At 45.7% G+C, this 24,209-nt stretch overlaps 2 protein-coding genes across 25 annotated transcripts in view; both read left to right on the forward strand.

The window, feature by feature from the left end:
- PRRC2B (proline rich coiled-coil 2B) overlaps positions 1–7,496 on the forward strand; it is a gene marked incomplete at its 3' end in the record, with an annotated part of 64,340 nt that extends 56,844 nt beyond the window's left edge. For 5 of the 20 annotated variants that reach the window (XM_083721272.1, XM_083721285.1, XM_083721283.1 and 2 more), the window contains 4 exons: positions 1,000–1,191; positions 2,170–2,261; positions 5,350–5,431; positions 6,794–7,496. In XM_083721272.1, the coding sequence (XP_083577398.1) occupies positions 1,000–1,191; positions 2,170–2,261; positions 5,350–5,431; positions 6,794–6,937 (510 nt within the window). Of the gene's footprint in view, positions 1–999; positions 1,192–2,169; positions 2,266–5,014; positions 5,077–5,349; positions 5,432–6,793 lie in introns of those variants that run through there. The other 15 variants (XR_014559986.1, XM_083721289.1, XM_083721276.1 and 12 more) reach the window with 7 other exon arrangements.
- A 6,698-nt stretch (positions 7,497–14,194) lies between these two features.
- The window catches only part of POMT1 (protein O-mannosyltransferase 1), a 30,746-nt gene continuing 20,731 nt past the window's right edge, over positions 14,195–24,209 (forward strand). Inside the window, exons 1-6 of one of the 5 annotated variants that reach the window (XM_083721380.1) lie at positions 14,195–14,290; positions 15,877–16,021; positions 16,768–16,874; positions 20,917–20,967; positions 22,339–22,485; positions 23,759–23,870. In XM_083721380.1, coding sequence (XP_083577506.1) covers positions 14,245–14,290; positions 15,877–16,021; positions 16,768–16,874; positions 20,917–20,967; positions 22,339–22,485; positions 23,759–23,870 — 608 coding nt within the window. In that variant the 5' untranslated portion in view covers positions 14,195–14,244. The other 4 variants (XM_083721382.1, XM_083721381.1, XM_083721383.1 and 1 more) reach the window with 4 other exon arrangements.

Here is a 24,209-nt window from a genome sequence, read left to right on the forward strand (position 1 = left end):
GGATCACCAGTGGTACTCCCATGCGCCCAGTGGCGCCCTTGAGAGCTTCCTTTGGTCCCCACAAAGCCTCTTAGCCCCCTCTCCTCTTGCTGCTCCTTTGGTCATGATGTGGTAAGAATTTACTTGTAAGCCACATCTTAATGGTTCATGCCCAGGCGAGGGAATAACACTTTAAAGAAAAACGCAACCAAGAGAGATATACAAACTCATCATCCGGTAGGGAGCTGTTGCAGTAGGGCAGCCTCCAAAACCAGTAGTTCAGTGGACAACCAGTTTAGGGAACTGCCCCAGGGACACATTTTAACAATGCTTTTACAGGGTTTTTTTCAAACACAATACGTCATTAGCTCATAGCACGCATACAGAAAGAGAGGCCACCGGTCAAGGGGTTAAAACTGTCTTGCTCCGTTACATTACCTTTCCTTCATGCGGACGGATAAGCTAGAAATTTAGTAGTTTGTAGGTTCACTCAGTACATAGCTCATATAAGACAGAAATACAAGAATCAAACAATTCATTGATAGTAATCTTCTATACAGAGAATAAATGCAATTGCTGTAGGAGATAGAAGGCTACTAAGTGACTACAGCAAAAAAATTGTATCAGTGATGTGGTGCTGGTGGTTGTCTTTTGCCCCATGAAAAGTGCATAGAACAGAAGGCGGAAGTTGGAAGAACAATGTTCTTTCTCGTTTCCTCTTTCATCTCTATGTGCGTTTCAAGGCTCAGGTGAATTATTTTGCCAGATTCCTTGGAAAAGTGGTGTGTGTGTGTGTTTGCATTCTTTGTCTGGGTGGGATGATCCAGGGGAGGGGTTGGTGAGAAGATACCGGGTGGGGTGGGGGTGGGTGGTCCCCTAGGCACTTCTCAAGAGATAAAAAGTTTTTATCTTGGGAATTAGCTATTCCCAACGCCAAAACTGTTATGGTCCCTGGGAAGCAGCATTGTGGCTACTTCTCATTATTGCCTCTCAAGTAACTGTCTGCTCATTAACACGCAGCTAACAATGTCAATGCCGGGCTCCCAGCTCCCGATGGCCCGTTACGGTTCTGGCCAACAGCCCCTGATATTGCCACAGTCCATCCAGCTCCCCCAAGGCCAGAACCTGTCTGTTGGAGCTCCTCGCAGAATTCTCTCGCCTGGCTCTCAGCCACCTGTCCTTGCTTCGAGCAGGGAGGTAAGGACTCACAGGGTGTGTATATATGTTAATTGATTTTTTTTAAAAAAATAACCTGTTTCTATTATTAACATACTTTTTAAAATTCACAACCTTGAGGCTACACTACAATAATGCACCCTGCATGGAGTTGAAGAACCTTCAAGCAATTCATATGGCATCTCATCTCCTGACAGATTTAGGAGTGTGGCGAGCATGTTAACAAGATCTGCATTGGCTTCCAGTTACCTCGCAGTTGTCATTTGCCAAGCAACTTGCATTTTCTTACTTATCTCAAAGGTTGGGGGTGGGGAGAAAGATGACCAAGAGAGAGAGAGAGATGTGAAAGAGGTTTTTATAAAGTCACGAATTATCTGGAGAGACTCAAATCCCACCTCTGCCACTGCAGTAGAACTCGAGGTCATCCAGAGTGAATTTGTTTGGCAGTAGATTCTGGACAGACAGTAGGAAGTACTTTGCCACACAATGTATCCCTAACATGTAGAGCTCATTCCTCCACAGGGTGGTAAGGACAAAGTCATGGAAGAGAATTGGTCGGTAATTGTGACTGTCGTGTCCCCTCTGCACTGTACATTTAAGGCATGTCTTGTCTTTTCTTCGCTCAAAGAATCTTGGGAAGTGTAGTTTGTTAAGTGAGCTGAGAGTTCTTAGAAGATCCCCAATTCCCCTCCACAAAGCTACAGTTCCTGGAGTTGCCTGCAAAGAGGAATTGACTGTTAAACCACTCCGGGAATTGTAGCTCTGAGAAGAGAACAGGAGTCTCCTAACAGCTCTCAGCACCTTTAACAAAGTACAGCTCCCAGGATTCTTTGGTCTGTGGGGAGCCATGACTGTTGGACATGGCTTGATAACTGCTTTAAATGTATAGTGCAGCTGGGGCCTATGGTTTGGGAATGTCTGAAACTGAGCCAGAATCTCTTTCCCATCCTCAAGATGGTGAAGTATTTTTGTGAAAAGGAAATAACCCTGCAACCTGTTCCTTTCTCCTTCCAGTCCTCACATGTAGAAATGAAAGGATTCCACTTTGCAGACGCAAAACAGAATGCTCCCACAGCAGGGTCCATTCCATCGCCTCACACATACAGGTGAAATACAGTTTTGATTGCTGCAGGTTTATTTTTGTTGAGTGGGATGGAGAGAGAGCAGGGAAAGGGAAAGGTCCCCCCTCCCAAATTTGCATGTATAAATGCCTATGAAATTTGTTAATTTAATTCTAATCTTAAGAAACTTGTATGTTAAACAAGGTTTATTTAGGGGTTCTATCCAGTGTTAGTTCTACTCAGTCAATCCACTGAAATTGATGGGTATGCCTAACCTTAATTTCATTGGGTCTCCTCTGAGTTGCATTTAGTGAGATCCAGTTAGCTTAATCAGGTTTTATTTTAATGATCTCCTGAAAAGGTGCCCCTGATTTTCTCATTTGCAGATTTTTAACATTTTATTATTTCTAATACAGTCGTAAAATCTGCAGAGGGGAAGTGTAACCTTAAAAAGACACCCCCGCCGTTTTTGCTTACAGAAGGGAAAGAATGTGGGTAAATAATATTCCACCTGCTTTGCCTGCAGAAGGTCCCAGATTCAATCCCCAGCACCTCCAGTGTGAAAGATTCCCCTTCTGAAACCATTTTCCCTGTCCCGCTGTCAACAATTATGATTGCTTGGCATTTTAATTGGCTGTATAAATAGCTGTGGATATTGATAGCATTATTTGACTAAGGATCCTAGCTCAGGGGCAGAGCATCTGCTTTGTATGCAGAAGATTCCTGGTTCAATTCCTAAAGGCATCTCCAGGTAAGGATGGCAGGTAGACTCGCTCTCTGAAAACCACTGCCTTTCAGTGTAGATAGTATTGAGCCAGGTAGACTAGTGTTCTGACTCTGTACAAGGCAGCTTGCCTTTCCTCTAACCTGGATGGGGATGCTTCTTGCACATTTACTTTGGTAGCACAGGGATGGAGAAGCTGTGTGGTTGGCCTGCAACTCCCATCAGCCCCAGCCAAGCAACATGAGAGTGGTCTCAGATGATGGAAGTTGTAGTCCAGCAACATCTGGATGGTCACAGGTTCCCAACACTTGATCTAAAAAGCTTGCTTCAGATCCATTGGGTTGGATCCATAATCCTTTGCCTGCTTGAACTTGTTTGGTTGGGGTTGATGGAGAGCTACAGGTCCCCCTACACTTGATGTAAAAGAGCCAGTCAGGCTGAGCTGGTCCTCATTTCACCGTGGTTTAGTACTACGTGCATGAGCGGGAATGAGCCTAAGTGAGGCTCAGTTGCTCTCTCCTCCTCCCATGTGTTCAGGAGAAAGCTTTCTGCTCTGTGTAGTTTCAGTTTCCATGAATCTTGGGTTGTCCTTGCATAGAGACCACAGACTGTGATTTAAAACAACCCTAGTCAGGTTCTTAACAAGCCAGCTTCAACCCATGGTTTATGAAGCTGGTCAGCTCAGTAAACCAGAATTTGGGTGGTATCTGGTGCTGGTCCTACTCAGAGTATACCTACTGAAGTTAATAAACATGACTAACTTGGGTTCATTAATTATAATGGGTCTACCATGAGTAGGGCTTAGTTGAAAGCAACCCTTGGTTTTTAAGTCACAAGGTATACTTCATACTTAACACTCAGGTTCATGCGCACCAGAGTGCTAAATAAGGTGGGGGCCACATTTCCTCATGGGCAGCCTTCTAGGAGCCAGATGCAGAAGTGGGCTGGGTAAAGGAAATGACTCCATCATGGCCCATATTTTATTCTCAAAGAGATTTCAATGGCTACTGTTAATAGGCTGAACAAGGGCACTCCTCTTGGGGTCTGGGAATTCCCACTTGCCTCCAATGTTAGTCCTACTCAGAATAGACCCATTGTAATTGATGGACATGACTAACGTTACATTGATTTCAGTAGACCTGCTCTGAGTACTTATGGATCACCTTCAGGGAGCCACATACTGGTGGTAGTCAGGGTCTGAGACAAAAGGGAGTAGAGCAATGAATATAAATACTACTTTTGTAGAGTTGACTAATTTCTGCATGCACAAACACCTCTCTGTCCTCCCATCCAAACAAGCAAAGGCACAATCTCAGTTCAAGGGACACATTCCAGCCAGGCAAAAAGACTCAAGGAGGGTGCAGGGCAAGACCACTGAGAAGGTGTGGCCTGGAGAAAGTCCTGAGTGCCAGAAAGCAAGGCCTTGGACACTGCATTTGGCCTCTGGGTCTGAGATTTATTATCCAACCCCAAATGTCACATTTTCTAGGAATTTTACTCAGTAATGTTATGCCAACCTCTTGAGTTGCTTAAGGCATTTCTGTAACTGAAGCCACATTCACAGCTTACATATAAAGCCTTATGATACCACTTTAAACATCATGGCTTCCCCAAAAGAATTTTGAGAGTTGTAGTTTGTTAAGGGTGCTGAAAGTTGTTAAGAGACCCTAATTCTCCTCACAAAGCTACTATTCCCAAAGTGGTTTAGCACTCAATCTCAATTCCCAGGTAAATCTGAGAATTGTAGCTCTGTGAGGGGAATGAAGGGGAAGGTATCATAAATACTATAAGCAGCTTTAATAAATAGCTCTCCTGAATCATTGGGGGAAAGCTGTGACTTGGTATCATTGCACTTTAAATGTACGGTGGGGATGTGAGACACAGAGCCTCCTTCCTTGCCTCTTTTGGGCTGTTTAGTTTATCTGTGTTTCATTCCTGCACATTGTCTGTCTGTGGGATGCGTTACATAAAATTAAGGGTCTTGACTCTCTGAGGCACTGGATTTGCGCAGTTCCGGCAGCCGGCATTTGATTTGATTTTTGTTTTGTTTTGTGGTGGAATTTTGACATTTCAGCAGAGAAAGGATCGTTGGTGAGCATTGTGCTGGACATGTCGGGGCTCCAGAAGTGTGGGGAGGTAGGTAAAATGAAACAGGACTCGTGGTGGGGGGAACATGCCCCTGACTCCTGGCAAACACTTGAACATCTGTGAGGTGGATAAAAAAAATTGTGGAGTCCACAGGCAACCCTCTTTTAATTGTGATTGCCCCCTCCGGGGCCTGCCTGCTGAGCTCGTTCTTGATTTTTGAGGTGGTGATTCCCTCTGTCTTTGCTTGCTCTGTCTTAACCTTTGTGTGTGTGTATGTGTCTGTCTGTGTGCGTGTGTGTGTTTTCTTTTCGCCCCCTGCAGGCCTAATTCTGCCAGCCCCAGTGGGAAGCCCTCTGGACCGGCCGTCAATATGAACTCTGTGCAGGGGCATTATATCCAGCAGGTAAGGATAAAGGCAAAAGCTCCCTTGTATGTATATAGTCCTCACAAAAATGGCTGCCGCAATGGCTGCCACATTCCTCTTCACAATGGCTGCCAAGGGGTGAGCAGGGACCAATGAGGCGAGGGCAGGTGGGACGTGAGGCAAGCAGCAGAAACCGGTGGCTTGAGATTGGCTCTACTGTCACCTGGTTTTCTGGGCCAGGAGGATTCTGGGAAAGGCCTACTCTTGCCTCTTTTCACCTGAAACTTGGATGAGGCTTGGGTCACATCCAAAGCATATACATTTAAAACAGAAGACTTCCCCAGATGAAACCTGGGAGCTATTGTTTGTTAAGGGTGCTGGGAATTGTAGCTTTATAGAGTGTAAACTGCCATTACCAGGATTGTGGGGAGGAAGCTATGTTCTTTCAATGTGTGTTATATGTATGTTGTGGATATGCCCTTCACAGGGTTCTTGATCAAAGGCCTGCGACACCTGAAAACCCTTCTGCTGCAGACGTTATTCTGGGTCCCGTAGCATCCCAGAACTTCATTCCACCCCTGAAGCTGCCCATTTAGGGGGTACCAGCAGCCATAGTTTCCACCTTCTATTCTTGCACGTGCTGTGGGGGCACTTTCTATCAGTGGGCTCCCCCACTTGGCAGTAGGGCTCCCCATTCCTGGCAGAGACACCTCCACTCCCATCTGTCCACTGAGGGCCAGTGTGATGTGGCGGTTAGAGTGTTGGGCTAGGAGTTGGGAGACCAGAGTTCAAATCCCTGCCTCAAGCAAGAAGCTCACTGGGTAGCCTTGGGTCATTCACTGCCTGTTCACGTAATCTACCCTCCCAGGCTGTGGGGGGGGGGGGATTAAATGAGGAAGGGGAGAACCATATAACTACCTGGAACTTGGAGGAAAAATACAGATATACATGAAATTGTTATTAGTAGTAATAATATCCTTTTGAAGGTTAGGAGCACTCTGCCCCAAATAATCTGAATGTACATATAAACGAATAATTCTCTGAGTGGGCATTTCCATGCTGGCCACAGAGAATAAAGCATTTCTTTGCTAGAAGGGGTACATTATTGTTGTTTTAATAATTAGCTTGCATTTCCATGCTAGCCACAGAGAAGGGGGTTTCTCCCCCTTTGCAGCTCTCAGGCTACTAGCCTCTTAGTATTTAAAAAAATAAAAAATGCCAGACTTACTTGCAAGGCTGATTTAATCCGCATCACTATATTCTAAGAAAATATTTTCATTGCAGGGGATTGGAGGGTCTCAGTGCACTGAGTGCGCTTGCAGGTCAAGCATGATCTCTCAGGTGCCCAATTCCTTCCTTTGTTTTCATATTCTCCCTCTTTCTCTCCTTCATATATCCCAGCAGGCAAAACAGCGACTGGACGAAAGCAAAGGCAGCCTTGGAGTGGTGAAACTTCCAGAGCCCCCTTCTGCCAGTCTGATTAAACCGGTGCGCACGGGAGCCATCAAGCCTCAGGCGGTCAAAGTGGAGGAGACCAAGGCCTAAGCAACTATGCCACCAACCTACCCTCTTCCCCAGCCCCAGGATGCCAGTCAGCTTTGTTATACTCCACACACACCATAGAAAGAGAGAGTGAGAAGCCTCTGCAAATCACTCCATGTTTTCCACCCTGGCCACCGGCTGTGCTGAGACTCCTTGCCACCCTCCCCGGCTTTACTGCAACTTATCTGTCAGCTGCCTGAAGCGTTGGTCTCGTCAGAGTCCTCCTCCTCCCAACAAAGCAGTTCTTTGAGCCGTGGATTTTGATGTGGACCTGCTTGCTTTCAAATGACAACAACAAAAGGCAACCATTCCTGCTGTACCGCTGCTGCTGCTGCTGCTGCTGTCCCCCCTCCCCGAAAATGACTTGAGTGGCTCTGGTGGCTTTTGTTCTTTCCTTTTCCTTGCTCCCACGTGCAAATAGCAGTGACCGCTTTTGGGGGGATGGAGCCCACCCTTCTCCTCTTTGTGTCAGCTGAGCGGTAACGAGATCAGGAGTGTGCTGGATTTTATTTTATTTTTTAATAACAAAAAAAAACAGGCCTCCAAGGTTTTTAAAGCAAAACAGGATGCTGTGTCTTTGTTTTTATAGCAGGACGTTTCTAAGTTCACTTGCATTTCCTTCTCTTCTTGTCTTCTACTCTTTGCCTTCTGAAAAATGACACCCCCTCCCCCAAATTAAATCATGTACCTGGGTGCTCCCACTTTGGGCAGAGGGGATGTATGGAAAACAGTTCCTGTGTGATATGTTGAGCTTTCTACGCTCCTTTTAAATTGAGGCTGTGTCAATGCTTAGCCCTTATTTGTTTATTTCATAAAATTGATATACCGCTTGCGGTTTGAATCCCCGTGACGGGGTGAGCTCCCGTTGCTCGGTCCCTGCTCCTGCCAACCTAGCAGTTTGAAAGCACATTAAAGTGCAAGTAGATAAACAGGTACTGCTCCGGTGGGAAGGTAAATGGCGTTTCCGTGTGCTGCTTTGGTTTGCCAGAAGTGGCTTAGTCATGCTGGCCACATGACCCGGAAGCTCCCTCGTCCAATAAAGCAAGATGAGCGCCACAACCCCAGAGTCGGGTCACGACTGGACCTAATGGTCAGGGGTCCCTTTACCTTTAAATACCGCTTGATTGTAGAAAATCCTCAAAGCGGTTTACAAAAGGTGAAAAAAATGACACAATAAAATTGAGGCAAAATTACAACCCATTTTATCCCTAAGTTAAAATGCTCAAACATATTAAAATTACCTCAACTTTCTAAGCATCAGGGTAGGCTTGTCTAAACACGAATGTTTTTAGCAGGTGCCAAAAAGAGTACAGTGAAGGCGCCTGCTTGATCTCAATGGGCAGGGATTAGCCCTTGGCTCTTTAAAATCCTTTCAAGTAAAATATAGGATAAATGTGTGGGGAACCCTTTTGGCCCTGTTGTTGAATGACGGTTCCCATAATCATCCCTAGCCATTGGCCATGCTTTCTGGGGTTGATGGGAGTTGTCGTTCAGCAGCATATGGAAGGCCACAGGTTCCCCACTCTTGGGATAGGTAAAGGCATTTGATGGCTTAGGACATGCTTCATTTCCTCCCTCTTCCCTTGTTAAACTAGAAGCAGAACTTGCTTTAAAAGTAAAAACCATTATTAAAGGCATTTATAGTAGGTCCAGTAGCTGGTCCAGTTGTTGTCTCTTCTCCTGCCTGCCCCTTGCAGTATAAAAAGAACAGGAAAACCAGCATTGCTCTCATTTCAGAAATGCCAGCACGTTTATTCCATGAGATCTACCCCGATCTGGTCATCATCTGTGTGGAGTTCGGGTGTTTTTGTTTATATTTAAAAACAAAAATTCTGGAAGCAATTAGATTTGCAGCAAGGGGGTCTCCTCAAGATTCTACACAAGGAAGTTCTTGCCTTGCTGGGATCTGAGTTAGTTGAGAGTCATTGGGTTGATTCCAGTGTCAACAGTTTTCAGTTAGACCTCGTGAAATTGATGGACTTGACTAACTTAGGCACGCTAATTTCAGTAGGTCTGTTCTGATTAGAACTTTGTTCAGTGCCACCCAGTGGACTTCTTTTGGTAGCTGAGATGCATGCCCACTACTGAAGCAAAATGGTAGAAGCCGCCTCCTGCACAACACACAACAGCAGATCAAAGGCTTGATTCCTTGTGAATGAAGGAGAGTTTTATTTCCTTCCTCCTTCCTTCTCCCCTCTCATATCCACACAAACACACATTACTTTTAGAGCACTTGGGTGACTCTAGAATCAACCAAACGTAACCTCTTCATAACTTGCAAAGCGGCCATGCTCTGAAAAGGCAGGATTATACTGGATTCCATTTTCATGTCTGGTTTTGTGTTTTTAAAAGATGCTAGAGGTCTCAAGTGGACTAATTGCTTCCACTTATTTCCTGTTTAGATTTGTCTTGTTAAAAACACTCGAGTGGAGAAGGAAAATTCTCTTTCTTTTGTAGACAGTAACTTGAAAATTTGTCCTAACGGCCTTTTTCTGCTGGTGGTTGTTCTGCTGGTGGCTCCAAAGACAAATGTTTTGAACAAAGAATGTATTTAAGAAGGATTTGCGAGAGGTGGTGGGGAGAGGATTTGCAAGATTTGGAACACCCTCCTGGATTTCTTTTTTTAAAAGAGTTTTTAATTTCTTAAGCTTGGTAAAAACCGTGACGTTTATAGGACAGCTTTAGTCCTGACTTCTAGGCTTGTTTTAACTCAGCCATGGCAATGTTTCCTCTTCACCGTTTTGTGTGTGTCTGCGTGTTTGTTTTCCTTCATAGAAAACCATGGAAGGGGCTTGAGATAGATGGTGCTTTTAAATAAATTTATAAAATTGCCATTCCTGGGGAGCAAGAGGGTTATTTCTTGGGTTTCTAGTTTTGATGGCAGAGCTGCCCCCGATGCTTCTAGCATCTTAGAGTGATTTGAAGTTTAGTAATATTGGAGTTGCAGAAGTTCTTTCCTCACCTCCTGAATCTCACCCTGTCCCCACCCCACCTTTTCAAAGACAGTGACGTTAATATTTCCCGGATAATCTTGCTCTTTTTCTTCTTCTGCATGATGCCTCTGCTACTTTGAAATATCATGAGCAATTATAAAAACGCTTCCTTGGATTTTTTAGGGGTGGGTGGGTGGGCTGTGACTGATTTTAAATTTCAACAAACTCAAATCCTGCTCTCACCAGCATATTGCTTTGCACCTTTAGCACTCTTGTGATGCCCTTTTAATTTTATTTTAAAGAAGACACAAACCTTGTTATTCCTTTTGTATATGACTTTCAGATGGTCCTTCTGCAAATCGCAAGGCCGAGGGGGAGGGTGGCATTAGTGGAGCTTGAGTTTATTGCTAGATGCAAAATATCACAGAAACTCCTGGTGTAAATTTAATCAGAAATACAGTACTTACTATTGAGGGGGGCGGTGGGGGAAGTCACCCTCTTTTAACAAGACAAAACTAGAATTTATTTATACGTATTTGATGTTGTAGGTCTAGGTGAAAAAAGAAGTAAATGTTTCACTGCTCTATTTATATATTATGTCTGAATTTACTCTGTGAAGGAGAGGCCAAGAAGCAACCTCTTACTTTTCATTGCCTCTTTTTGGGGACAGGCAGGTTTAATTTGCATTATTACTGTTACCTGCAGCTCACATGACTTGTTTTTCACATGGAAAACTGTCCCCTTACACCCTTGTTTTTTCAAAAATGCAAATGATGTCCCTTCTTTGCCACGTCTTCTTGTTTTTCTTCCACTTTAGAAAAAGATATACTTTGTGTTTTTTACAGTACCTGTTGGGGATCAATAATAAGAAGTTGAAATTTGTCTCTTGATTCTTTCAGTGCTACATTCTTCAGCTGAAGGTGGGGATAATAACCAATTTGGAAAGAGGTAGCAGATTCATAAAACCTCTGTGGCCTTCTGCTTCCCTCCTTACATTTTTGTGCAGCGACTTTGTCAGTTCTGGTGATAGTGCTGGCAGCTGACCCATGGAAATAAACCAGTTGTGGATGAGATATCCTCTGTGAGTGGGCTCCTCTTCCACAAACTGGGTAATTTTTGTCGCCATTCAATAGAAGAGAAGACTGGGCTTTGCCTCAGTCTCCCCTATCACCGGAACTGACTCTGCATGCATCCTCTACTTCCGGCAGATGTTTCACTCAGAGACAGGATTGTCTTGCTCCTGAGGCTGATGCAGAAGGGGCAGCCATGTAAGCCCAATGGCAGCTGATGCATCACTGTGTTTTCCAACCAGCTGGCATAGCTGCAGGCTTTATTACGGCTATGGTCACGTGTAAATAGTGTTCGATTCTACGCCTCCATTGCATTGTGCAGTGGTTCCCTTCTCCTGAAAACCCTCTTGTGAGTTCTTAGCTACTTTTCACGCCACGGTTTGTGGCCAGTTGTGGAGCAGAGAAAAGGCTGCAGCATATCCCTCTAAAATTAAAGGTGAAGTTGCACAGGTTCAAGTGAAGCAGTCCTTAAGTTGAATAATCCGTGGCTAGCTCCTGCGCAGCATGAGAACAGCAGCCACACAATTCTCTGCCTGCTGAATTTCATTTATGTTTGTGGCCCTGCCCACTCATTGTGTTAAAGCATACCTCCCTCTTCCCCTCTTGAAAGACTGCTCCAAACTGATGTAATTCTCCTCCCCTTTTGCTATACTTTAAAAAGAATAGATTTGCAGTTCAGCTGTTGCCTCCTTTTTCTTTTTTTTAAACTGGCAGCTGCACCCACAACTTCCAGCAAGGACCCCTTACATCTCGTTTGAGTTGCATGCAGGGTGGTGGTGATGGTTAGCCTCTGATTTTATGCAAATATGCAACTCCTTTTCCATTGGGAGTGTGGATGGATAAACAAGCTCATGAGATGAAGCAGAATCATCTTAATGTCATGGTTCATCAAATGAGATGAACAAATCATTTTGAAGCAGTGGAACTGCTAGGTGTGGGAAGAATGAAACTGGTCTGGGTCCTATTTTAGGATATAGTATGTTTGTAACTTAAGACCTACTTGTATCCAGTGTTTTTTTTTCTACAAGATGTAACCATCTGAATAGTTATGTGGGAATTGCAATAGCAGTGTGGTACTCGCTTTGGCATGTTGAGACATTTCTTAAGCAGCAAGTTCCCCACCCACCCCATGCCCCTCGTCCTGTATAAATTGCATTTGTCGTTTCTGAAAGAGGGTATTGTACTCCTTTTAACCTCACAAACTGTACAGTAAAACTTTTTTTTTCTTTTTTGGGCCTTTCCTTCTATTTGTCTTTTCATGTAGACCATATATTTGAAATGACAACTGACAACTTAAAATATCTTTTAATGTTCGACGTGGTTTTTTTTTTCCCCTTAAAAAAAAAACCTTACTGGGACAACTTTTTAACATGGACTGGATGTCTCTGATGACAGAAATCGCCAGGCTGGTGGCAGCAACGAGCTCTCTCTTTCCTCTTCTTGATTTCAGTTCCTATGGTTTCTCCTTTCAAATATGTGATTGTATTAGCTCTTTCCATATGAAAGAATTCTCCTTATTTAAATAAAAAAAACCTTAAAAAACCCATGGTGCGCTTGTCAGCATTAGCACATGTTCATGGTTAACAGGTGGGTCAGACCGTATGAGCTCTGCTGTATCAGACCAAAGGTAAATTTTACAAGAACACAACAGCCTGCTTGATTAGGCCAGTGGCCCATCTAATCCAGCACTTTGTTCTCATAGTGGTCAACCAGATGTCGGTGGGAAACTCACAAGCAGCACCCAAGCACAGGAGCACTCCTCCGTAGTTTCCAGAAACTGGTATTCAGGAGCATTACTGCCTCCCAATCATGGAGGCAGGGCAAAACCATCGTGGCTAGTAGGTTTTGATAGCCTTCTGCATGACTTTCTCCATTCCCTTCTCAAAGCCATCCTGGTTGGTGGTCATTACTGCCTCCTGTTCAAGTTATCTAGAATCATAGAACTGTGGAGTTGGAAGGGACCCTGATGGTCATCTAGTCCAACCCCCCACAATGTAGGTGTTTGTTCCCAGGTAGGATTTTAAAAAAGATGAAACCACGAGATACAAGAAGCAGGGCACCCAGCTAGGCACCCTGTTTATTCTCTGCTGCAGCAAAAGATAGCCCCATAGAATGATTCTAATAAGACGGAGACAGTCTCTAAACAGAGAACCCCAGTCCTTTTCTATAAACAGAAAAATTTGAATTACATTCTTTTGCTGTTTACATTTCTTTGTTCTCTGCTCATGCTTGTGTAGTCCTGATTTCGTCATTTGCAGTCGGCACATGCTCAGTTACCTCAGTGCTGACTCAAGCCCTACTTTCTTGATTCAAACCATGTTGCAGTATGAGGCTGCACATCATACACATCACTAATCTGTCAAGCTCTCACAAACAACAGCAGGCATTTTGCACTCCTTATTTTGCTTCAAAATGCTTGCATAGTAGAACCGTAGAGTTGAAAGGGACCCCAAGGGCCATCGAGTCCAACCCCCCAGCAATGGAAGAATCTCAGCATCCTCCACAGGCTCTTCCCTATATCTGGTGGGATGAACATCATAAGAGCCTTCAGGTCCAGACCATAAAGACCTGTATCCTGTTCTCAGGCCAACTAGATCAAGATCGGAGTACGAGAGCACTCCCGTTCTGCAATTTTAGGCAACTGGTATCAGAAACATTACTGCCTCAGAGTGGAAACGGCTGCCCTGTGCAACACCAAATTTCGGGGCGACCCTCCCTCGGCCTTCCCTTCTGGATCATTGTTGCGGCGCCTCCTGCAGCGCTCCCTAAATCCACGTCTTCCGAAGAGTAAACCCACCGAAATTGATGGACATGATGACAAACTCGACGTTTGATAAATGTCAGTGGTTCTGCTCTTGAGAAGAATTTCATGGGGATACAGCTCCTAAGCTGGGTTTATTTTGAGTCCCACTGAAATCAATGGGATGGTGTCATGACTAATTTGTCCCATTGATTTCCACGGGATCTAAATACAAGCAGCAGCCGTTTAATCAAGCTTGGGGAATCTGACCCTAATGTTTACAGGCGAGATCCATGCCATGCATTTAAAGAGCATGAATCCCCGCCCTCCGGAGGATCATGGGAACTGTAGTTCCTCTCTAACGGAGCAACGATTCCCACCTACTCTAATATAAACTACAGTTCGCATGAATCTTTAGGAAATGCGCAACTTCTGCGCAGAAGGCATATTAGGCCGTATCTCTGGGTTGCTATGGAAACAGCCGCCCTTTGCCTCTCATCCCGCCCACCTCGGGGTAGTGCTGGTGACGTCACATCCTGCCTCGCGTCCTCCTTCGTAGCTTTCCTGATGGAAGTGAGCCGTCTCCCGTGCCCCCTCCCTTTTATTAAAAGTGGTACGGCCCAGGCTCCGCTTCATCAGTATAGTAAAGGCAGAAGGACGGCCGCATTTCTTGCGTGGGGGGGGGGGGAGGGTGAGGGGCGGGAAAGAGCGGAGAGAGGAAGGAAGAAAAGGTAGCCACTTGCTGACTTTATGTGGGTGAAATTAAATTTCCATACTTCGTCTTGATTGGGGAGGGGCGGGGTTAAAAGATGCTTAGATATAAACGAGCCTTTTCTTAGGCGCACAGTCGTGTCCTGCTTTACTGAGGGGCTGATGGGGGCGAGAAATGCGGTTTTTAAAAAACAAAATGCGCGCGGGTGAGGGGTAACAAGGGGAAAGCGACGCACGTGGAGGGGAAAGGGGGGTTAATCTGGGAGGGGGACATAGGGAGGAGGCCACTTCAGGCAAGAGGAAAGATTTAAGTAGAGCCTCCTTGTCCAGCTGCAGAATATATTTGATGCTGAGGGAACAGAGAAGTAAGAGAAGGGTTTTCCAAAGTTGGGTTTCCAGCTGTTTTGAGACTGCAACTCCCACCATCCTAAGCTAGTAGGACCAATGGTCAAGGATGATGTGAATTGCAGTCCAAAAACAGCTGGAGACCCAAGTTCGGGAAACTCTGAAGTAGGAGGTGTCTTTTGCTTAGGGCCATAAATTTGCATAAAATAGGCACCTGTCGGGGTGTTTGTGTGTGTGGACTGTATACTATATCCCATGTTAGTCATATTCATAGCTGTCAACTTTCAGATTTGAAAATAAGGGATAAGCAGCCTCGAAAATAAGGGATCAGCAGCCTTACCTGTCCCAGGGACAGTCCTCGGGATATCTAACAATCCGGGATAGCAGCAGGAAACGGCACTGGAAGAAGGCAATTTGCCACAAAAAAGGGAAGGTTGACAGCTATGGTTATAGTAGACCCATTGAAATGAATGGGCATGACTAATTTAATTTCAGGAGGGCCTACTCAGAATAAAAAGAATGACCTGGGCTGAAAAAATAAGGGAGAAGATGATGTCAGAGATACAAAGCTGCCTTCAGAGTCTAACCAGTAGTCCATCTAGCTCACTGTTACCCAATTTTCCAAACTCTGTGCACCATAAAATACTATTTTATCAATTTGGGTGTACTCCTGTGCATATTTACTAAAGAGTGAGCCCACTGAATTAAGTGATGCTTATGGATTGCAGATTTAATGAATTAAAAGGTGAGCCCAAAGCATCCATTCACAGATGCCTGCATCATATCTGCCTTTTTCTAGTAAGCTGCTTTTATGGGTGGGCAGTCCAGAGGCTGTGACTCATGGAAAAGCATAGGTTTCTACACACACACACACACACACACACACACACACACACACCTGGGCAAGAAAGAGGCATCACTTTTCAAGGACGTATTCTAGTAAGGCCAAAACATCCAAGGCGATTACAGAGTAGGGATGGTGAAATGAAATGTGACCTGGAGAGGAGGTGTGACTTGGAGAAATCCTGAGACCAGGAAGACAAGCTTCAAGGGCTGCATTTGGTCCCTGGACTTGAGGTTCCCCACTCCCCCTTCTGGAACGATATTCTTTTAAATAATGACAACAGCTCTCTTTACTTTTAGACTTGACAAAACTGCCGGACGAGATGCTAGAATTCCTGAAGCACCCAATTGTATTTTCCGTGCAGATCAACATGAATCTGGTGGTTTTGACTGTGGTGGGATTATTAAGCCGGTTGTGGGCCCTGTCCTACCCTCGTGCTGTGGTGTAAGCAAATTCTTTGGTTTTTTATATATATTTTTAATGACAGTGGTTCTCCTGCACCCCAAGATCCAACTCAGTTGTTTTGTTTTGCCCTTTGTGTCACATTCTGTGGAGGCCACCACTGAAGGCAGACTAAACATATTTTACTGAGTGAATAAAGAAAATAAATCAACTGAATAACAGGCAGGTTCCTATCCTTTAATAATGACATCCTAAATCTGCAGCCTAGGTTATACTGCCCCACCTTCCATCTTCTCCAGGATTTTCTTCCTCTGCAATTTGCAGCCTACCCAGTCGAATAACGTTACATAGGAGGTTGCTTTGTATGTCAGACCACTGATCCATCTAGCTCAGCAGTGTGTCTGCTGTATTTCAGATGGGAGTCTCTCCCATCACTACCTGGAGATGCCGGGGAATGAACCTAGGGCATTGTGCATGGAAAGCAAACACTTACTGAGCTACTGCCCTTCCTAAAACATAGTAAGCTGCCCTGTACCAAGTCAGACCATTGGTCCATCTAGCTCAGTTACTGTGCATACTAACTGGCAGCAGCTGCCCAGGGTTTAAACCTGAGTCTCTCTCATCCCTACCTGGAGATACCAGGGACTGAGCCTGGGGCCTCCTGCCAGCAAATTTGTTGTCCTTTGCTGAGATTGCTGCAAAACCCACAGTCATGTACACTGACAACCCAGTTCCTTGCTCAGCTACTGAGAAGTTCATGTGCTTTCTGCTTGCTTGTGGCCTTTCAGCTTTGACGAAGTTTACTATGGCCAGTTCCTCTCTCTATATATGAAGCGGATCTTCTTTGTGGATGACAGTGGCCCACCATTTGGTCACCTGCTTCTGGCCTTTGGAGGTAGGGATGAATCTCACTGAGCCTGTATTCATTTCTCCTTTGCCATGAGAAAAATAGTTGTGAAAGTTCAGCACAAGGGAACAGCGTTACAGGTTTAGAAGCTAACTGGTGGAAGATTCAGAATGGATGAAAGGGGAGGGACCTCTTTTACACCATGCATAGTTAAAGTATGAAATTTGCTTCCATGAAATGTAGTGATGTCTATCAGTTTGGATGTCTTTGAAGAAGGATTAAACAAACCATGGAGGATAAGGCTATCAAGGGTTACCAGCCATTGTGATGTACTGTAGGAGGCAACACGCCTCTGAATATCGCGGGTGGGAGGAGTGTTGTTGCACCCTAGTCCTGCTTGCAGGTTTCCTGTGGGGGCAACTGGTTAGGCACTGTGAGGACAGGCTGCTGGACTAGTTGGGCTACTGGCCTGATCCAGCAGGGCCCGTCTTATTTTCTTAATATTCTTATGATTATTCATACCTCTCCATGTGCTGCTTCTACTGCTCTTCATAAAACAAAAAAGCAGAACACCAAATAGTGAATCCAAACCGTCTATATCTATATAGGGGAATGGGCCCCAGCCCACCAAATGGCTGGGATATGTTTCACAGGGGGGAATGCACTGGGACAACCGATCTCAGTGATCACGGGTAGGAGGAGGAGTTACGCTAAGACCAGACCATGTCATTACAGAGGAGGCAGGTTTAGTCGTTGTCTGAGGACTATTCCTGCCTCCGGGTCTGGTCCTGACCGGATGAATACTAGAATCAGCAAGGGATACCCACATGACCTGAAAGTGTTGCTGTGCAATGCCAGGTCAATGATTCATAAGACCACTGCCATTCATGACTTGATCATGGATGGAGGACTTGACCTGGCATGTGTAACAGAGACTTGGTTGGATGAAGCAGATGGGCCTGTCCTTGCCGCTGCTTGTCCACCAGGTTTCTCTTACGCACAGCAACCCAGGTCATGTGGGCGGGGAGGGGGGGTTGCAGTGATTTTTAGGAAGTCATTAGTTTGCACCAGGCGTCCTATTGGGAAGACCCAGTTTTCTGAGTGCATGTTCTGGAAGTTGGGCAATAGGGGCAGTACAGGATTCCTTTTGGTGTACCGACCTCCCCGCTGCACCAAGGATTCCCTGCCCGAGCTGCTTCAGGTCGTGGCGGATGTTCTCCTGGAGACACCTAGCTTGGTTGTCCTAGGGGATTTTAACATCCATGCCGACACGACCTTACAAGGGGCCGCTCGGGACTTCGTGGAAAGCATGGCCTCCATGGGGCTGTCCCTGAATAAGTCTGGCCCAACCCATAGCAGCGGACATGCCTTGGACCTGGTGTTTACCTCTACGGATGTTGGTGATCTGACACTAAGTAAAAGTGAAACGAAAGAAGTGCCATGGTCAGACCACTTCCTGGTGCAACTGGACTTCTCTGCGACCCATCCCCTCTGCAGGGAGGTGGGACCGATTCGGATGGTCCGCCCCCGCCACTTAATGGATCCAAATGGTTTCCAGAGAGTGGTAGGGGATGCTTTATCCCATGTTGATGGCCTTTCAGCCGATTCCCTGGTGGCCCGCTGGAATGTGGAGTTAACCAGGGCTATTGACTGTTTGGCTCCGAAGCGCCCTCTCCGATTGCATGGAGCCCGGAGAGCCCCGTGGTTTTCCACGGATCTGAGGGCAATGAAACAATCGTTGAGACGGCTAGAGCGCCGGTGGCGGATAACTCATTCTGAATCTGACCGGACACAGGTTAGAGCTCAACGTCGAGCCTACCAAGTGGCGATAGTGACGGCAAAGAAGACTTTCTTCACCGCCTCTATTGCATCTGCAGAAAACAGCAGCAGGAGACTCTTTCAGGTGGTTCACAATTTAGCGGAACCACCTGCAACATCAGGGCCCAGTACGGGCCACATGTTCTCCTGCAATGATTTTGCAAAGTTTTTTGCACATAAAATCGCTCAGATTTGGGAAGAAGTAGACTCCACCGTGGGAGCAGGGCCGGGGCGGGAGAGTGCTAGAGTCCTGTCTGGTCAAGTTGTGTGGGATCAATTCCAATCTGTTACCTCCGAGGATGTGGACAGGCTGCTTGGACGAGTGAAGCCAACCACCTGTCTCCTGGATCCTTGCCCATCCTGGCTTATAAAAGCTAGCCGGGAAGGACTGGGCGATGGGCTTTGTGGGGTGGTGAATGCTTCCCTCCGTGAGGGAGCCTTCCCAGACCCGCTGAAAGAGGCGGTTATTAAACCGCTTCTTAAAAAACCATCTTTAGATGCGGCCACGATGGCCAATTATCGCCCAGTCTCAAACCTTCCATTCTTGGGCAAGGTGATTGAGCGAGTGGTTGCTGAACAACTCCAGGCACGCCTGGAAGAAGCGGACCATTTGGATCCCTTCCACTCGGGATTCAGGCCTCATCATGGGACTGAAACTGCCTTGGTCGCACTGGTTGATGATCTCCGGCGGGCTAGGGACAAAGGTGAGAGCTGTTTCCTAGTTCTGCTGGATCTCTCAGCGGCGTTTGATACCATCGACCATGACATCCTTCTGGACCGTCTTGAGGGGCTGGGAGCTGGGGGCACTGTCATACAGTGGTTCCGCTCCTTCCTCCTGGGCCGTGTTCAGAAAGTGGTGGGGGGGATGAGTGTTCAGACCCCCTGGGCTCTCACTTGTGGGGTGCCTCAGGGTTCTGTCCTCTCCCCCATGCTTTTCAACATCTACATGCAGCCGCTCGGAGGGATCATCAGGAGGTTTGGGCTGGGTGTTCATCAGTATGCAGATGATACCCAGCTCTACCTCTCTTTTAAATCAGAACCAGTGAAGGCGGTGAAGGTCCTGTGTGAGTGTCTGGAAGCGGTTGGAGGATGGATGGCGGCTAACAGATTGAGGTTGAATCCTGACAAGACAGAAGTACTGTTTTTGGGGGACAGGAGGCGGGCAGGTGTGGAGGATTCCCTGGTCCTGAATGGGGTAACTGTGCCCCTGAAGGACCAGGTGCGCAGCCTGGGAGTCATTTTGGACTCACAGCTGTCCATGGAGGCACAGGTCAAATCTGTATCCAGGGCAGCTGTTTACCAGCTCCATCTGGTACGTAGGCTGAGACCCTATCTGCCTGCAGACTGTCTCGCCAGAGTGGTACATGCTCTGGTTATCTCCCGCTTGGACTACTGCAATGCGCTCTACGTGGGGCTACCTTTGAAGGTGACCCAGAAACTACAACTAATCCAGAATGCGGCAGCTAGACTGGTGACTGGGAGCGGCCGCCGAGACCATATAACACCGGTCTTGAAAGACCTACATTGGCTCCCAGTACGTTTCCGAGCACAATTCAAAGTGTTGGTGCTGACCTTTAAAGCCCTAAATGGCCTCGGTCCAGTATATCTGAAGGAGCGTCTCCTCCCCCATCTTTCTGCCCGGACACTGAGGTCCAGCTCCGAGGGCCTTCTGGCGGTTCCCTCACTGCGAGAGGCCAAGTTAAAGGGAACCAGGCAGAGGGCCTTCTCGGTAGTGGCGCCCGCCCTGTGGAATGCCCTCCCATCAGATGTCAAAGCGATAAACAACTACCTGACATTCAGAAGACATCTGAAGGCAGCCCTGTTCAGGGAAGTTTTTAATATGTGACATTTTAGTGTATTTTTCATCTCTGTTGGAAGCCGCCCAGATGGGCGGGGTACAAATAATAAATTATCATTATTATTATTATTATTATTATTATTATTATTATTATATACCCAGTTTCTAGAAAAGTGTTCCCTTTGTTATGAATAATATGGGAGAGAGAGAGAGAGAGAGAGAGAACTTGCATGGAAACCAATATACTGATATATTTGACTGGTCTGCTTTATTCTAAAATAGTTTGGGCTCTGTTGAATTGCCACTTTACACAATTTTACACCAAACACCCAGTGACTTATACATGCTCTTTAATAGTGCCTTCTTATGCATCAAAAGCAAGTACCATTGTTTCCCTAGCATAAGTATTTTCAGGATTGTAACCTTTGTATATGTGTGTGTGGCTGAAATCCTCTTTCCTCCCTTCCATGTTAGGTTACTTGGGTGGGTTTGATGGCAATTTCTTGTGGAACAGAATTGGTGCAGGTAAGAGGTGTATGTGGTTCATCATAGTATGTCTGAGCTAGCTGGAAGTTAATTCCTTTTGTGGAAGGGTACATCTCAAAAAAGAAAGCAATAGCTTTTTCGTTTGAGTTACCAACAGATACACCTGAAAGAGGAACAGGTATTGGGTTGTTTCTTCCAGTTGTCGAAAACTTATGTTCTCCCACCCCTCAGCCTCTGGGTTGAAAGTACATCTTTGCCTTCTCCCCCACCCCTTGCAGCCTCCGACAACTGTTCTTTTAAACTTTGAAATATACTCTGATAAGAGGCCAGGGTTATCTCCTAATTGACAGAAGGGTCTCACCAGGATTGTGCACAGCTTAATTTTGAAAGTATGAGGGGGAAGTTGCTTCATGATTGACATGTTCCAGTTAATCAACACTCTGTGCAGCCTGGCTCTGAGAAGGGGGTATAACTGCTTCTGGAGTAGCTAGTTGATTTTTTAAAAGTGTTTTTGCACTGAACCAGAAGAACAGCTGCTGTTCCGTCCCTCAGATTTTGTGGAGGAAGATGCACGTCTTTCAGGTGTGCTTCCAAAGCAGTTCATCTGCAGGCACTCTTGAATGGGAGCTGGATGTAGTAGCATACTAGGGTTGGAAGAGAGCTCAAGGATCATCTTGTCCAACCCCCTACAATGCAGGAATCACAATTTATGAATCCCTGAAATACAGCCATCTAACCTCTGTTTAAAAACCTCAAGTGAAGGAGAGCTCAGTGACAGAGATATCTCAGGAAGGGAACCTATCTGTTCAGTCCTAATTGTGAGCAAAAGGCAGTGAGTTGTATGCAGTACAACCACTGAAATTGATGGGTGTGACTAACTGGGGAGCAGCAACTTCAATGGCTGTGCTCTGAGTAGGACCAGCATTGGATACAGCCCAAAATACTAGGTATGAAATTTAAGCTTGTTCTTTTTAGCACACCCTTCTGCAACAACAAAGTTTCTTCCAGATGTTGCCACCTGCAAATTTGCTAATGCAAATTTAAATCTGTTTTTAGCTAATCATTTTAATTATTCTTTGATTGTTTCAAATAACTATTTTTAACTGTTTTATCGATAGTGTTATTGTTTTATTCTTTTTGTAAACCTCAAGCAGTTGTTGTTTGTAATTTTGTGCCATATGGATTTTATGAAATAAATAAATGACCCCAACCAGCACAGTTGCATTCCCATCAGCCCTTGTGTCACTGGCTGGGGATGGTGGGAGTGGTGGTCCAAAAGCAGCTGTGTTAGCTGGGGATGGTGGTGGTTGCTGTCCAATCCATCTGGAAGGTGTCAGGTCAAGGGGGAGGCAGATGGCCATGTGGTGCTCAGTAATTCCTGACACTTGCTTGTGTCCTGCTCTGTTTCAGAATACAATCCCACTGTGCCAGTTTGGGCCCTGCGGCTGCTACCAGCCTTGGCTGGCGCCTTGTGTGTTCCTCTGGCATACCAGATCCTTGTGGAACTGCATTACTCACACTTTGTTGCTTTTGGAGCTGCCCTGCTGTTTCTGCTGGGTAAGGAATTTCCCCCTTCAGCTGTTCTCTTTATTGGGTGCTGGTCACCATCCCTAGAAAGTATGCATACTTTGTAAGCTGCCTTATACAGAGTCAGACCGTTTGGTCCATGTAGCTCAGTGTTGTAAACATTGACTGGTAGCAGCTCTCCAGAATTTCAAGCTGCCCTACCTGGAGATGCCAGAGATTGAACCCAGAACCTTCTGCATGCAAAGCTGATGCTCTACCACTCTTTGTTTATGCTCAGAGCTCTTTACTTATGCTCAAACTTGTAGGTTTTCACAGAGCTTCGATTTCTGTATGCAAGCTACAGTCATAAACAAGGGTAGCCCACATGGTATTTATTTATTTATATTCTGCCTTTATCTCCAAGGAGCTCAAAGTGGTGTACATAGTTCTCCCCCTCCTCATTTAATCCTTACAACAACCCTGTCAGGTAGGTTAGGCTGAGAGGCAGTGACTGGCCCAGAGTCACCCAGTGAGCTTCATGGCTGAGTGGGGGATATGAACCTTGGTCTTCCAGGTCCTAATCTGACACTGCAGCCACTGTATTAGACTGGTTCTGGAGCATAGGGAGCTGCCTTTGGTTCATGTAGCTCAGTACTGTCTACGTGGACTGGCAGCAGCTCTCCATGGTTTCAGGCACAGGATGATTCCCAGCTCTACCTGGAGATGCCGGGGATTGAAGCTAGGATCACCTGCATGTAAGGCAGATTACTACATCTCCCATTATCCCCAGCATGGCCAGTAGTTTGGGATGACAGGAATTGTACATCACGTTGGCTGCTCTTGAAATAATGTAAGGGAAGTGCATACTACTGAGTTGTCCTCTATGAGGAAGGTATGCATGAGCTTTTTATTTCTTTGAATATGACAGTCAGATCCCACTGAATGAGATTAGCAAATGGCCAGTGTTTTCCTGGTGCCTGATCAAACATGTCTGAAGAGGGTGTTCTATATTTGGGATACCTTAACAATATGTGCACTGTGTGTTTAGAGCAGGGGTAGCCAATGACATGCCTTCCAGATGTTGTTGGTCTCCAACTCCCATCAGCTCCAGGTAGCATGGCCAGTGGTGGAGGATCATGGGAATTGGGAGTCCAACAACATCTGGAGGGCATCATGTTGTCCAGTTTAGAGCATCGGGTTCTTGTAATGCTTCGTTTCCCCAGATTTAAAGACACGTTTTGGCTTGTTTTCACCACTTTTGAGTGAGGGTCAATCATTTTTATTCCAGCTAAGGTCTTCTCTCTTCCTCCTCATTTCCTAACAGAGAACTCCCTGATCACTCAGTCCAGGCTGATGCTACTGGAGTCCATTTTAATCTTTTTCATCCTGCTGGCAGTTTTATCTTATCTGAAGTTCTACAATTCGCAGAAGCAAAGGTAAAAGGTGGCACAGAATTCTTTTCAGTAAATAAAGTAAAATAATTTGATAGTGAGACATATAGTGACCATTGTTGGCAGATCCAACCAGAAAAAGTGGAGACTTTGGATGAAGCTTTCTGAGTTAGATGGGATTTTTTAAGCCAATTGTAAAAGCAAGGAGTAGCTGTGGATTCCTAGTTCCTTTCCCTGGCAAAGTGAAGAGCAAAGTGAAGCTGGTGCATATCTTGGCTTCATAAGCTGGGACACACTGACGCAAACTGGGCTGGTGTGCACATCTTGAGGTTTTTAATTTGCGCTAATTGCTGTTGCATATAAATAAATATATAGCAATGGATA

This window comes from Podarcis gaigeae (assembly GCF_964106915.1).
Source record: "Podarcis gaigeae genome assembly, chromosome: Z".
NCBI lineage: Eukaryota > Metazoa > Chordata > Lepidosauria > Squamata > Lacertidae > Podarcis > Podarcis gaigeae.